Source organism: Moschus berezovskii, chromosome 9 (assembly GCF_049115385.1).
Source record: "Moschus berezovskii isolate FMDL1 chromosome 9, NW_MosBer_1.0, whole genome shotgun sequence".
Lineage (NCBI taxonomy): Eukaryota > Metazoa > Chordata > Mammalia > Artiodactyla > Moschidae > Moschus > Moschus berezovskii.
Window position 1 is genome coordinate 59008133 of NC_142468.1, and position 12815 is coordinate 59020947.

The 12815-nt window shown below is 50.4% G+C and overlaps 1 protein-coding gene across 9 annotated transcripts in view; it reads left to right on the plus strand.

Annotated features, from left to right (window-relative positions):
• The window catches only part of ZNF609 (zinc finger protein 609), a 203706-nt gene extending 192292 nt beyond the window's left edge, over nt 1-11414 (plus strand). For 6 of the 9 annotated variants that reach the window (XM_055435722.2, XM_055435717.2, XM_055435724.2 and 3 more), the window contains 7 exons: nt 530-617; nt 1348-3688; nt 4566-4932; nt 6434-6609; nt 6856-7072; nt 7503-7581; nt 7882-11414. In XM_055435722.2, the coding sequence (XP_055291697.1) occupies nt 530-617; nt 1348-3688; nt 4566-4932; nt 6434-6609; nt 6856-7072; nt 7503-7576 (3263 nt within the window). In that variant the 3' untranslated portion in view covers nt 7577-7581; nt 7882-11414. The remainder of the gene's footprint in view (nt 1-529; nt 618-1347; nt 3689-4565; nt 4933-6433; nt 6610-6855; nt 7073-7502; nt 7582-7881) is intronic. The other 3 variants (XM_055435718.2, XM_055435719.2, XM_055435720.2) reach the window with 3 other exon arrangements.
• Nucleotides 11415-12815: the final 1401 nt, after the last annotated feature.

The window sequence follows — 12815 nt, forward strand, 5'->3', positions numbered from 1 at the left end:
CCAGCCATCTCATTCTCTGTCGTCCCCTTCTCCTCCCGCCCCCAACCTTTCCCAGCATCAGAGTCTTTTCCAGTGAGTCAACTCGTCGCATGAGGTGGCCAAAGTATTGCAGCTTCAGCTTTAGCATCAGTCCCTCCAATGAACATCCAGGATTGATCTCCTCTAGAATGGACTGGTTGGATCTCCTTGCAGTCCAAGGGACTCTCAAGAGTCTTCTTCCAACACCACAGTTCAAAAGCATCGATTCTTCGGTGCTCAGCTTTCTTCACAGTCCAACTCTCACATCCATACATGACCACGGGAAAAACCATTGCCTTGACTAGACGGACCTTGGTTGGCAAAGTAATGTCTCTGCTTTTTAAAATACTATCAAGGTTGGTCATAACTTTCCTTCCAAGGAGCAAGCGTCTTTTAATTTCATGGCTGCAAACCCTCCTACAGGAGCTAGAATGCTACTCAGATGGAAGATACTCTTCTCAGTGGCCAACAGCGCTTCTTTTGTGTATATCTGAGTCTTCTTGTCTTTCAGGGATGTTAGTGGTGAATGTAACATGGAGGAACAAGACTTATGTAGGTACACTTCTTGACTGCACACGGCATGATTGGGCACCCCCGAGGTAAGCACGCAAAGCTTTTTGTCTATGTTAGTCTGAACCACCCTTATCAGTGATCCCTCATATCTTTATCTTGTTAGAATTGGATAGCTTTTAAAGGACACTCAGCTTTTAAAGGACAGTATGGTATAAAAACAAAGGAAGACATCATATTCATCTGGCATTCAAGAAGAATAAATCAGTTAGGTGTTGGTTTGGGTAGGAATAGTGAAGAGATCCTGTTTAAGCCTTTATCTAGAATGACTGAATTCTGGCTTTTACCTAAAGTCACCTCAAGACCAAGGTCCGAATCTGACTGTGGGTGAACAAGCATTCGTTGATGATGTTTTTTGATAGTAGCTATCTCTCAGAAGTTAAAACCTCAAGGACATTTTCAGTTTCATAAACTCCATCAGACAATCTGGATTTCACAAACACCTTTCAAGTTGCAGTTGGCCATAAGACTGATATTTCAGTGAATTTCATCTTACAGCTAGTTCTTAATATTAATTTCCAGTTCATCAGGGTTGGGGGAACCCAAATCTTGGGGAATAATTTATAGCTAACATGCAGGTAACATCTTAGAAGCTCACCAGTAATGCAGTTAGCATGTTTTCAGAAGTTTCTTTAACAAATGATATTCATTGAAAATGATAGTTACCATTTGGACAGTTCTTCTGGAGGCTGCAGCTAACCTGATTTGAAGGTAGCTTCTTTTCTTAATAATATCTTGTTGTGTTTGTCATTTGCCAAGGTTCTGTGACTCTCCCACCAGTGACTTGGAAATGCGCAATGGTCGGGGTAGAGGCAAACGCATGCGTCCCAACAGTAACACGCCTGTCAATGAGACAGCCACAGCCTCCGACAGCAAAGGGACCAGCAGCAGCAGCAAAACCCGAGCGGGAGCCAATAGCAAAGGCCGTCGGGGCAGCCAGAATTCTTCAGAACATCGCCCACCTGCCAGTAGCACCTCTGAGGATGTCAAGGCCAGCCCTTCCTCAGCTAATAAGCGGAAAAACAAACCCCTTTCAGACATGGAGCTGAATTCTAGCTCAGAGGACTCCAAAGGGAGCAAACGTGTCCGTACGAATTCCATGGGCTCAGCCACTGGCCCCCTCCCTGGGACCAAGGTGGAACCCACTGTTGTAGACAGAAATTGTCCTTCCCCAGTCCTGATTGATTGTCCCCACCCAAACTGCAACAAAAAGTACAAGCACATCAATGGACTTAAGTACCACCAAGCTCATGCCCATACAGATGACGACAGCAAGCCAGAAGCAGACGGAGACAGTGAGTACGGAGAGGAGCCCACCCTCCATGCAGATCTCGGGAGCTGCAATGGCGCGTCTGTCTCACAGAAGGGTTCCCTGTCCCCTGCCCGCTCAGCTACCCCCAAAGTTCGGCTCGTGGAGCCCCATAGCCCTTCTCCTTCAAGCAAATTCAGCACAAAAGGCCTCTGTAAGAAAAAGTTGAGTGGGGAAGGGGACACAGATCTTGGGGCCTTATCCAATGATGGCTCTGACGATGGACCCTCAGTAATGGATGAAACAAGCAATGATGCTTTTGATTCTTTGGAAAGGAAGTGTATGGAAAAGGAAAAATCTAAAAAGCCCTCTAGTTTGAAACCTGAAAAGATTCCTTCCAAAAGTTTAAAGTCAGCCCGGCCCATCGCCCCTGCCATTCCCCCACAGCAAATTTATACCTTCCAGACAGCCACCTTCACAGCAGCAAGCCCAGGCTCCTCCTCAGGCTTGACCACCACTGTGGTCCAGGCCATGCCCAACAGCCCCCAACTGAAGCCCATTCAGCCCAAGCCCACTGTGATGGGAGAACCTTTCACAGTCAACCCTGCCTTGACTCCAGCCAAGGACAAGAAAAAGAAAGAGAAAAAAAAGAAGGAATCTTCAAAGGAACTTGAAAGTCCTCTGACCCCTGGGAAGGTATGTCGAGGAGAAGAAGGCAAAAGCCCATTCAGGGAATCATCGGGCGATGGGATGAAGATGGAGGGCCTCCTGAATGGCTCCTCAGACCCCCACCAGAGCCGACTGGCCAGCATCAAGGCAGAAGCTGACAAGATCTACAGCTTCACAGACAATGCTCCCAGCCCTTCAATTGGAGGCGGCAGCCGCCTAGATAGCACTACCCCTACCCAGCCCATGACCCCATTACATGTAGTGACCCAGAATGGAGCTGAAGCCAGCTCAGTGAAAACCAACAGCCCTGCATACTCTGACATTTCTGATGCTGGGGAGGATGGAGAGGGCAAAGTGGACAGCGTCAAATCCAAGGACCCTGAACAACTGGTCAAGGAAGGGGCCAAGAAAACTCTTTTCCCCCCTCAGCCACAAAGCAAAGACTCACCATATTACCAAGGCTTTGAAAGTTACTACTCTCCAAGCTACACACAGTCCAGCCCAGGGGCTCTGAACCCCAGCAGCCAGGCAGGTGTGGAGAGCCAGGCTCTGAAGACAAAAAAGGATGAGGAACCTGAGAGCATAGAGGGAAAAGTGAAGAACGATGTCTGTGAGGAAAAGAAGCCGGAGCTGAGCAGTTCCAGCCAACAGCCCTCCGTCATCCAGCAGCGTCCCAACATGTACATGCAGTCCCTGTACTATAACCAGTATGCCTACGTGCCCCCCTACGGCTACAGCGACCAGAGCTACCACACCCACCTCCTGAGCACCAACTCCGCTTACCGACAGCAGTACGAAGAGCAGCAGAAACGGCAGAGCTTGGAGCAGCAGCAGCGAGGATTGGACAAGAAGGCCGAGATGGGCCTGAAGGAGCGGGAGGCAGCACTCAAGGAAGACTGGAAGCAAAAGCCGTCAATTCCACCAACTCTCACTAAGGCCCCCAGCCTCACGGACCTGGTGAAATCAGGACCCAGCAAGACGAAGGAGCCAGGGGCGGATCCTGCCAAGTCAGTCATTATTCCCAAGTTAGATGACTCTTCCAAACTCCCCAGCCAGGCCCCAGAAGGACTTAAAGTAAAGCTGAGTGAGGCCAGCCACCTAGGCAAGGAGGCTTCTGAGGCCAAGACAGGTGCCGACTGTGGCCGACAGGCAGAGGTGGATCCAATACTCTGGTACCGACAGGTAACTGTTCTGGAAAGAAATGGAAATACTGTTGGATAGTCTTTCTCTCTTCCTCATAAATCAGGGCCATCCTTATGTAGGGAATCAACATAGTACAGATAGCAGGAGAAGTCTATAATGTTAGGGATTCTTTACCTTCGTAAATCATTTTAATGTTTTTTTAAAAAGTACTTTTTACACCAGTGAAAGGGGTTTTTCCCATTTAACAAGAGAGGCCCAGGTAAGTTAGCTTGATTTGTCTAGAGGCACTCAAGACTTCACCAGCAGAGCCAGAACTGGAACCAGGTATCTAGTGATGCCTAATCGCGTCTCATCCACTGTGTGGTTCCACGGAATGAGGAAAGGTGGTGTCTCCGGGTTTTTTTAAAGGAAGCAGAGGCACACTGCTCAGACTGGATTTACCCTCAGAAAGATTTTATAGGCAGAGTTAGAACTAAGAGCTTGGTCTTACTTATTTCTCTATTCATGAGGCTTAGGAAGGCCCTCTCTTGGTGCCACTGTTAGCCCACCCTCCCCCGAGTGAAGTGGCCCCTATAGCTCTCTGCCCCCAAACTTGCTTTGAAGAAGGGAAACCACCTAAATATCCTTGGAACAGGAACAGCTTCTTCCAGTCACTTCCTTCAAATGCTTGCTTTCTCATAGAGAAGACTCACCAGTGGATTTTCCCTCTCTTTCCCCACATTTTATATCCTTTTGTTGCGGGGAGGGGACAGCATTTAAGCTGGAGGGACCATAGTTGGTTTTGAGCAAAGGTCAGTAGAGGCCAGGATCCCGAGTCCCCAGGTGTCTGGTACTGTCTGCTCTGCTCTGGCGTTTCTCCTGGGACCTCCCTCTTTCTTACCTGTGCAACACTCATGTCATTCTGTGATTGCTGCAGGAAGCAGAGCCCCGGATGTGGACATATGTCTATCCTGCCAAGTACTCGGACATCAAGTCAGAGGATGAGCGGTGGAAAGAGGAGCGGGACCGCAAACTGAAGGAGGAAAGGAGTCGGAGCAAGGACTCTGTTCCCAAGGAGGACGGGAAGGAAAGCACAAGTAGTGACTGCAAGCTGCCCACATCAGAGGAATCCCGCCTGGGGAGCAAGGAGCCCCGACCCAGTGTCCATGTGCCTGTGTCCTCCCCCCTCACCCAGCACCAGTCCTACATCCCGTACATGCACGGCTACTCCTACAGCCAGTCCTACGACCCCAGCCACCCCAGCTACCGTGGCATGCCCGCCGTGATGATGCAGAACTACCCAGGTACGGCACCGCACCCCAGCTGCTGCTCCGTTCACTGGGAAGGGAAATGAAGCAGATTTCAAGTCCAGTTTTCTTGCTCAGCTTTCTTGCTAAGGCTTCTGAGGCTCAGGTAGATGGTAACTCTGATGTGAGTGTGGTATTGTGGTCACTCTAACCCTGAGCTCCTTGAGTGACCCCTACTTACAGTCTGTGGGACCACTCCTTCCTCCCTCGCACCAGGTGAAGGGTTGACTCTGCAGTCAGTTTTTGTGGATAACTGAAGGCAAAACCCCACCTACCAGAGGCATCTTCCCTCAGCTGGGATTTTCCAAACACATACTTTAAGGACTTAACCACCGGGGTCCAGCTGTAAAGCTCCGCTTCCACTGCAGGCGGCGTGGATTCGATCTTGGTCAGGGAACTAAGATGCCCTTGGGGTATGGCCAAAAGAAAACCACATACTCTATATTTTGCAGCATGCTAGACATGGGGGGGAATGTAAAAGAAATAGAGAAGACTATTTCAGTCCCCTCAAGGAGCTCACAACTTAATTGCAGCAGGAGAGACATGGAACAAAGTAAAATTCACACCAGGAGAATGCATGTACCCCTTTGCAAGATCATGTTTAGCATAAAGTCAGCAGGCAGTCAGGGAGGGGCGGTCCAGTGAGGGAAAGGTTCAGTTTGGGAAAGATAAGCTCTTATACCGCCATGGGAGTGTAAGAGGAGGGGAGGGCAACACAGCATAGGGCTTTAAGTGTTTCTGAACTAGTCAGAAGAAAATGCTTCCTTTACTCACTGATCTCTGTTGCCTGAAGAGCCCTTCTTTCACTTTCTGGAGCTCCCACCTCACTGTAGAAAAGCAGCTCAAACAGTCTTGATATTGACATTTTAAGGCATATTCCAAGTAGGACATGTGAGCTTTTCAAACAGAAATAGGAAATTGTCTCTTCCTGCAGTATTCCTTTCTCCTGTTACCCCAGTCCTTCTGTATAAAAACGGTAGTTCCATTTGATGAGCAGGTAGTTCCTGCTCTAGGCCAGGCACTGGACTATGTGATTGATGTACATTATCTCACTTAATCCTCTCTGTAACTCTATGAAATCACTATTAGTATCTTCATTTTGATGGTCAAGAAGTTGAACCTCAAAAGGTTAATTTGAGCTAATGAACTTGTTTATTTGTTCAGAGGTACCCAACTGGTAAGTCTCAGAGGTCAGATTTGAGCCCAAGGACATGACTTCAAATCCAGTGACCTTTCTAATCCTATGACTCTAACACCTCTTGGAGATGAATCTGAGACTGGGACTCTAAGGAAGTTGATTCCCCAGAAACTGAGGGCCATGTTCCTAATATCCCTTAGCTTTGTGCCTCCTGAGCTCAGTAAAGGAAGGACACACTAAGAGTCTCAGCCTGAAGACACTGTGGTGGAACATCCCTCAGCCTGAGCCTCACCAGGCTCACTGAAGCAGAATCTCTCCTGCCTCTCCCATCTCTCTGACCATTTTATTTCTCTCTCCCAGGTTCCTACCTGCCTTCCAGCTATTCTTTCTCCCCATATGGCAGCAAGGTCTCGGCAGGTGAAGATGCTGACAAGGCCCGAGCCAGCCCCAGTGTCAGTTGTAAATCCAGCTCAGAGTCCAAAGCCCTGGACATCTTGCAGCAGCATGCCAGTCACTACAAGAGCAAGTCTCCCACGGTAAGGGACGTGCAGAGATACTGGCCATTGTCAGAGACCAGGAAGGGTAGAGCCAGGGTCTGGGAGAAGGTGGGCTGGCTCGAGTCCCAACAACAGTGTGGTGGCCGACGTGACCTGAGCTGCCCCGGGCACCTCCTTGATTCTTGGGTGTCCTGCATCTCTAAGGAGTCAACGTGTGGGCTCGGGGCATCTTGCTTTCACGTGTGTGCCTCACAGTAGAGCTTTTGTGTCTTCTTTCCTTTCCAGATAAGTGATAAAACTTCTCAGGAGAGAGATCGGGGAGGCTGTGGGGTGGTTGGGGGTGGTGGCAGCTGTAGCAGCGTCGGGGGAGCAGGCGGGGGTGAAAGGAGTGTTGACCGGCCCCGCACCTCCCCTTCTCAGCGCCTGATGTCCACGCACCACCATCACCACCACCTGGGGTACTCACTGCTCCCAGCACAGTACAACTTACCCTATGCAGCAGGTAAGCCTCGTCTCCCCACTGCTATCCAGCAGCACTGCCATAGCAGGGGTCCCCTGGCAAGAAGCCCCTCCTCCTTTTCTTACTCTTGAGCCTCCAGTCTGTCCAGAATCCCAGCCTCCTGCAGACAATCAGTATAATCATAACATTTATTTCCTCCCTTGGAGCTCAGGGATTCTCAAACTCCTCCAGAAAATTGACTTTGATATTCAGAAGAATAAGGGGCAGGTGTTCCCACAGCCAAAGAGTAACAAGCAACTGAAAAACAGCCTGACTGTCTATCCCCAGCTGCTATATCTGGCCAAGTATCAGATTTTCTTCTGTCAGCACCCCAAAACTCAGTGGAGCTAGGCATTGAAGAAACTCCTCCCAGCACCCACCCAGCTGGCAGAGAGCACAAGTGCTGCACTAACTTGTCCCCCTTCTCACTCAGGGCTTTCTTCTACAGCCATTGTTGCCAGCCAGCAAGGCTCAACACCGTCACTCTACCCACCCCCCCGGAGGTGAGAATGGTGAGTAACTTTTTAACTCAGACCACACAGAGAGCGCAGGGATAGTTGATACCTGGATCACAGAATCCCTGTGGAGCCTCAGTGAAGGCCATCTCTGGGCTGCGGTCTGGAAATGGAGCAACCCTGGCCAAGCCTCTTGTATAAGTTTCCCCGGGAGCCTCTGAGAGGGGCTGTGGACCACGCGCCTCCCCTGGGGACCAGCACTGGCCTCCCCTGCAGTTCATTTTCTTGGAGCGCCACCTTGTGGTGGTTTTACCAGCCAGTTGAGCACCCGGTTCTCTGTCCATGTCTCCCTTGCAGAACACCAAGTGCCCGGATAAAGTCAGCTTCACGGGCCCGGACTGGCTTACCCAAGGAGGTGCTGGAGGTGCCGTTTAGACGTCAGTTAAATGGTGTTGATCATCCTGTTTGCCGTTCCCACCATGACTGAAGGCAGACCCTTGGCTATCTCGCCTCCACCAGACCCCCGGACTCCCTGACCCTCCCTCTTCCTCAGGAGCTGGAGAGCTGGTACTTAGCAAAAATATTTATTCTCTTGGCCACGACTGGGACTGTTGTGGCCTCTGTGGAGATGAAGGCACGGGGAGCAACCAGGGGAACATGGCCTCAGCCCAGAGAAGTCACTGCTCTGTTCCCCAAGCCCTGGTCAGTTGCTGGAGCAGTACCAACCCCACAGGGAGGGCCCCCCAAGCACTGGGTAAGGTCTGAAGACAGCACAGCAGCCATACCCCTCTCACCATCATTACCACCATCACCAGACCCTGCATCTCCCCAGTGGTTTGGGCCCTGGGAACTGGCAGCACGTGGAGGAATTAGAATCTCAGGAAAGAAATTGGGGGCTGTTTTCTCTGCAGTTGTGAAAACAAGGTCTTCAAACATGAAGACTTCTCCCCTCTCACATGAGCACATGTAAACGCTCAGAGCCCAGCCTGGAAAGGGAGACCAAGGCATCTGCCCACTGTGGCCTTGGGCTGCCCGTCAGGCAGAGGGCCGGGGTCCCGAGGCCAGCACCGGGCTCCCTGGGGATTCCAGGCAAGAGCTGGAGCACGAACAGAGTCTGTGAATGATACGCTGCATCCCACCAAGTCCTGCTGCTGCTTAGCGTCCCCCTTGCCCTTTCCTCATCTCCCTCCCAACCCCTTGGTGCCTTTCCCAGGGGCATCTCATCTCTCTTCTTCCTTTCCACTGCTTGGCTTTAAAGACTCAGGCAGGTAAAATCATATTCCCCCGGCATGGGGAGCTTTGGAGTCTGCCAGGAGGCAAGCCCTGGGAGCGCCTAGCCCTCTGAGAGATGTCCGGTCCAAGCAGCCATCCAAGTGTCGGCCTCATCAAGGGGTCCAATTCTGTCCAGCCCAGTTTCTCTGTACACAACCACATGACTTCCTATAGCTCAACATGTAGCCCCACGCGTGCCAATATGAGCCGTGTTTCTTTGTAACACACGTTTTTGTTTTAGGAAACACTGCACTTTGGAGGGCATCTGTCTGTTCCTTTGACCCTAGGACAACACATGCAAGCCATTACTCCTCAGAGCCACCGGGTGTAGTCAGTGGAGCTGTGCTCTGAGGCAGAGACAGTTCTCTGCTCTCCTTAGAAATGCAGTCCAGTCCAGGCTTTATGCGCTTTGTCCTGGGAAAGTGACAATGATCTGGTAGCTTTACTACAGTCGCTTCTTCCCCAAGCCTGTGGGGAGCTTTAGCTCTTACTTTCTTTTTGAGATATCATCCCTTTGTCCTCCTGTCTTTCCTTGACCCTCTGGATTGAGAGATGAAGACTTACAGACACCAACCTAGGTTAGAGACGAGTCTTTGTGACCAGAGTGCCAAAATGACCATTTAAGAGCAGGGACTTGACTCTATGACAGTGTGGGGCATGGAGATGGAAGACAGTAAGCACAACGCCCAGCAGAGGCTGCTTTCCGAGATCCCCGGAGCCCTATTCTAGAGAGGCTTAGGGTCTTTTGCCCAAGAGGAGCCCCGCTGATCTATAGACCTTTCTTCTAGGTTCCCATGTCCTTGTTTTTGTTCAAGTTGGGTTCTGAGCCCTCTCCCAAACCCCGCTGATTTAGACCTCTTAGCAGGCCCTTGAGCAGCCTCCCAGTCCCCCTCAGTCCTTCAGCCCCCCGCCGTCCTTTTGGGCAGTGCTCTGAGCAGTGACTTCCCTTTCACCCACGGAAGCCGTCAGTGTGGACACCTTCACCCCACCTTACCCGAGTCGTCCCCACCCAAAAGATGGCTCTGAGTTTCAGCCTGCTCATGCCCTCCCGGCTCCTGTTGGGTGGAGTCGTGGGCCCACCTCTGTTCCTGTTTGTTTTTAAATATTGTTGTGTGTTTTGTATCTGTGGCGCTGTCCTACAGCGTGCTCTGTACATATTGTGAAGAAACTGTTTGGAGTAATTTTCTTTTCCGTTGGGCAGGCATAGCCCAGGATTCCTGCCCTTTCCACTTCGTTCTGTAACAGAGAAGAGGAACTTCTGTATTAGCAGGGCAGCCTTGGGTTCTGCAGAAGGGAACAGCTTCTTTTTTTCTCCCCCTTAAAAAACATTTGGCTTTTTGATCCTTACATCCTGAAAAGCAGGAGCTGAGCTGCCCAGAAGAGCAGGTGAGAGCATCAATGGCAGAACAGCACTGCCTTTTCCTGATCCTCCTGGTCCCTGATCCTTGCCAGGCCCATCGTCCCTCCCTGAAGTAACATGAAGCAGCAGCGGTGACGGGTCAAACAGAGCCTTGAGGAGCGCTGAGTGAAGGGTTTGCTGTCCACTTCTGGCCTCTCCCCCTGGGGGGGAGGACCACAGGTGGGGAACCCATGGCACTGGCAACCCAGTCATAGGGATGAGACTCTCAAGGATCCCCACCCCACTTCACTCCAGCAAAGGCTGGACGAGTTTGCTGCTAAGGGCCGAAGTCACCAGACCAAGGCGCTCTCTGAGCTATCCCTAGCCCAGTTCTCTTGACAGACTCGGCTCATCCGAGCCCCATAAAGAAGCTGGAGGGAGGCAGCCTCGTGCCCAAGTAGGACAGCCAAGGCTTGGAGACCTGCTCTTTAGGACTCGCATCTGCTTCCTCCTCATTTAAGTTGTGCCAGTTCCCTTCATCCCCTTTACTTGCCTGTACATGTATGTATACATGTATATTTCCTTCTCTTACCTCACTCCCTCTACACATCTCAAGGTCAACGGACCACATGCAGAAGGCTTGAGAGGGCACCCATGAAATGAAATGATGCTTCTTTAATCTCTTCTCTCCAGGCTCCAAGGTGGGGGTGGGAGGGCTTGGTCTTGGGAGTGGGAGGAAAAGGCTAAAGAAGGGCTAGTGTCATTGTATACGGGCCACTCGTTATCCCACACACCTTATCACCATCTCAAGTGTCTACTCCGATGCCCCCAAGATTCAACTGGGCAGCTAGCTGGCCCCCTAGTTCTGGGCCTCTGTTATTTGTTTTATTATTAGGGCATCCCAGGAAGCTTTCTGCTGATCCTCTGCCATGGGCCCCTCCTGGGATTGAGCCCCTCCCAGGCCCCGTCCCCAGCCCCTCCTGCCCCAGCCCACCCGCTTGCCTTGGTGCTCAGCCCCCCATTGGGAGCAGGTTGGGGCGAGCTGGAGGCCCGGGCTGGAGGGGCAGTGTTGCTGTTCATAGCTTTTGTTCCATTGGCGTTGCTCTGTTGGATTTAATTTCAGTCTTCCTGATTCTTCCCTTCTGTAAAGTGTACATTACCAAGTTCCTTGTTTTTTTATATATATATATAAATATATATATATACAAACTGTACTCTTTTTGCCTTTGTACATTCAGGCAAGAAGAGAAAATAAATCTTTTTAAGAGACAATCACAAATCTGTGAGGGCTGCTGGTTATTTCTCCCGGAGTCTGCTGCTGAGCTGCCTCTCTCCCCTCCTCACTGTTCCGTCCTCCCTCAGCTCTCCTGATCTTCCGGTCCTGCTCCATACGCATCCTCAGCTCCACCTTCCCTGGCAGATGGCATGCTGTGGAGTCCAGTGTCCAGACTACATGCCCTGCAGCCCTTCCCTGTCCTGGCCACAGGCTTACCCAGGAGCTTTATCCTGGGCCCTGGCCTGTCCTGTTGCCCCGTGCCACCCCCCCCCACCGCCCTACCCCCATAGATCCCATTCACCAAAGTGGCTTTGGACACTCACCAGTGAGTGGCTTTCACACTCGCTATGAAACTATGCAGCTGGGAGCTCTCTAAGAGTTTGCACTACTTATACCTGCCTGGGAGTTAAGATGATTTTTAGGAATGAGTGGGAAACTGAACACTCCCCTAGATGCTAGTTGCCAGAGTTGCTCTGACTAGAGCCCAGAGCATCATGCTTGGCCGGTGGCTAACCACATCAGAACAAGGGCTACGGGCTTATGGGTCAAGAGCATTTGATCAGAATTTTAAAGGGCAGTACATTCAGAAAGGCAGCCCAACCAAACCATTGTTCCACCTCTTGAACTTTCTCCCTTCCCTCTAATTTCCTCCTCCTCCTCCCCTTTTTACCCTTTCTACTTCCTTTTCTTAATTGGCTTTGGAACTGAAGTATATTTTTAAATTATTTGTTGTATTTATTGAATAAAGTTTTTAATGTCCCTGTTCTTAAATTTAGACTTAGTTTGCCTTTCACATATCTCCCCTTCCAACTCCACCCTCCCACTCCCCAAGATGTTTCACCTTCTGAGTTGTTTTAATCGGAGCAGAACTTGGGTACCATGTTCCTGTCCTGCCAGTGGTCTCATCTAGCAAGTTTTTTATTTTTGAAAGAGAAATAAACTTGAGCTGAGTGCCCAGGTTTCCAATTCAGCCTAACTCTGGTTGTGTTAAGGAGGATCTACCAGCAGATGGCAGCAAAGTCCCAGGTATGTTTCCTGTCCACTCTGCTAGCTTTGCAAACAGAAAACTATTTCCTGGTTCTTTATCCCTGTCCTGTAGATTCCTCGGGTTTCAATTTGGATTCAATGTGAATCCTAAACTGCCTACATTAACTTGGCCATTGTCAGTGGTCACATGGATTCCCATTGTAAATATCTCACTTGTAATGACTTTACAAATGACTTGTAAAGTCATTTTTCAGACTTTATGTTATTTCTAGGGATCATCTGCTCAGTGGAAGACATTTTCAAAGTCCTTCACATTTCAGTTGAATTCATCTCTGGGCCCAGACTTTTTTTTTATTTTTTTGGCCGTACTGCACGCCATGTGGAATCAGATCCCTGACCACAGATCGAACCCATGCC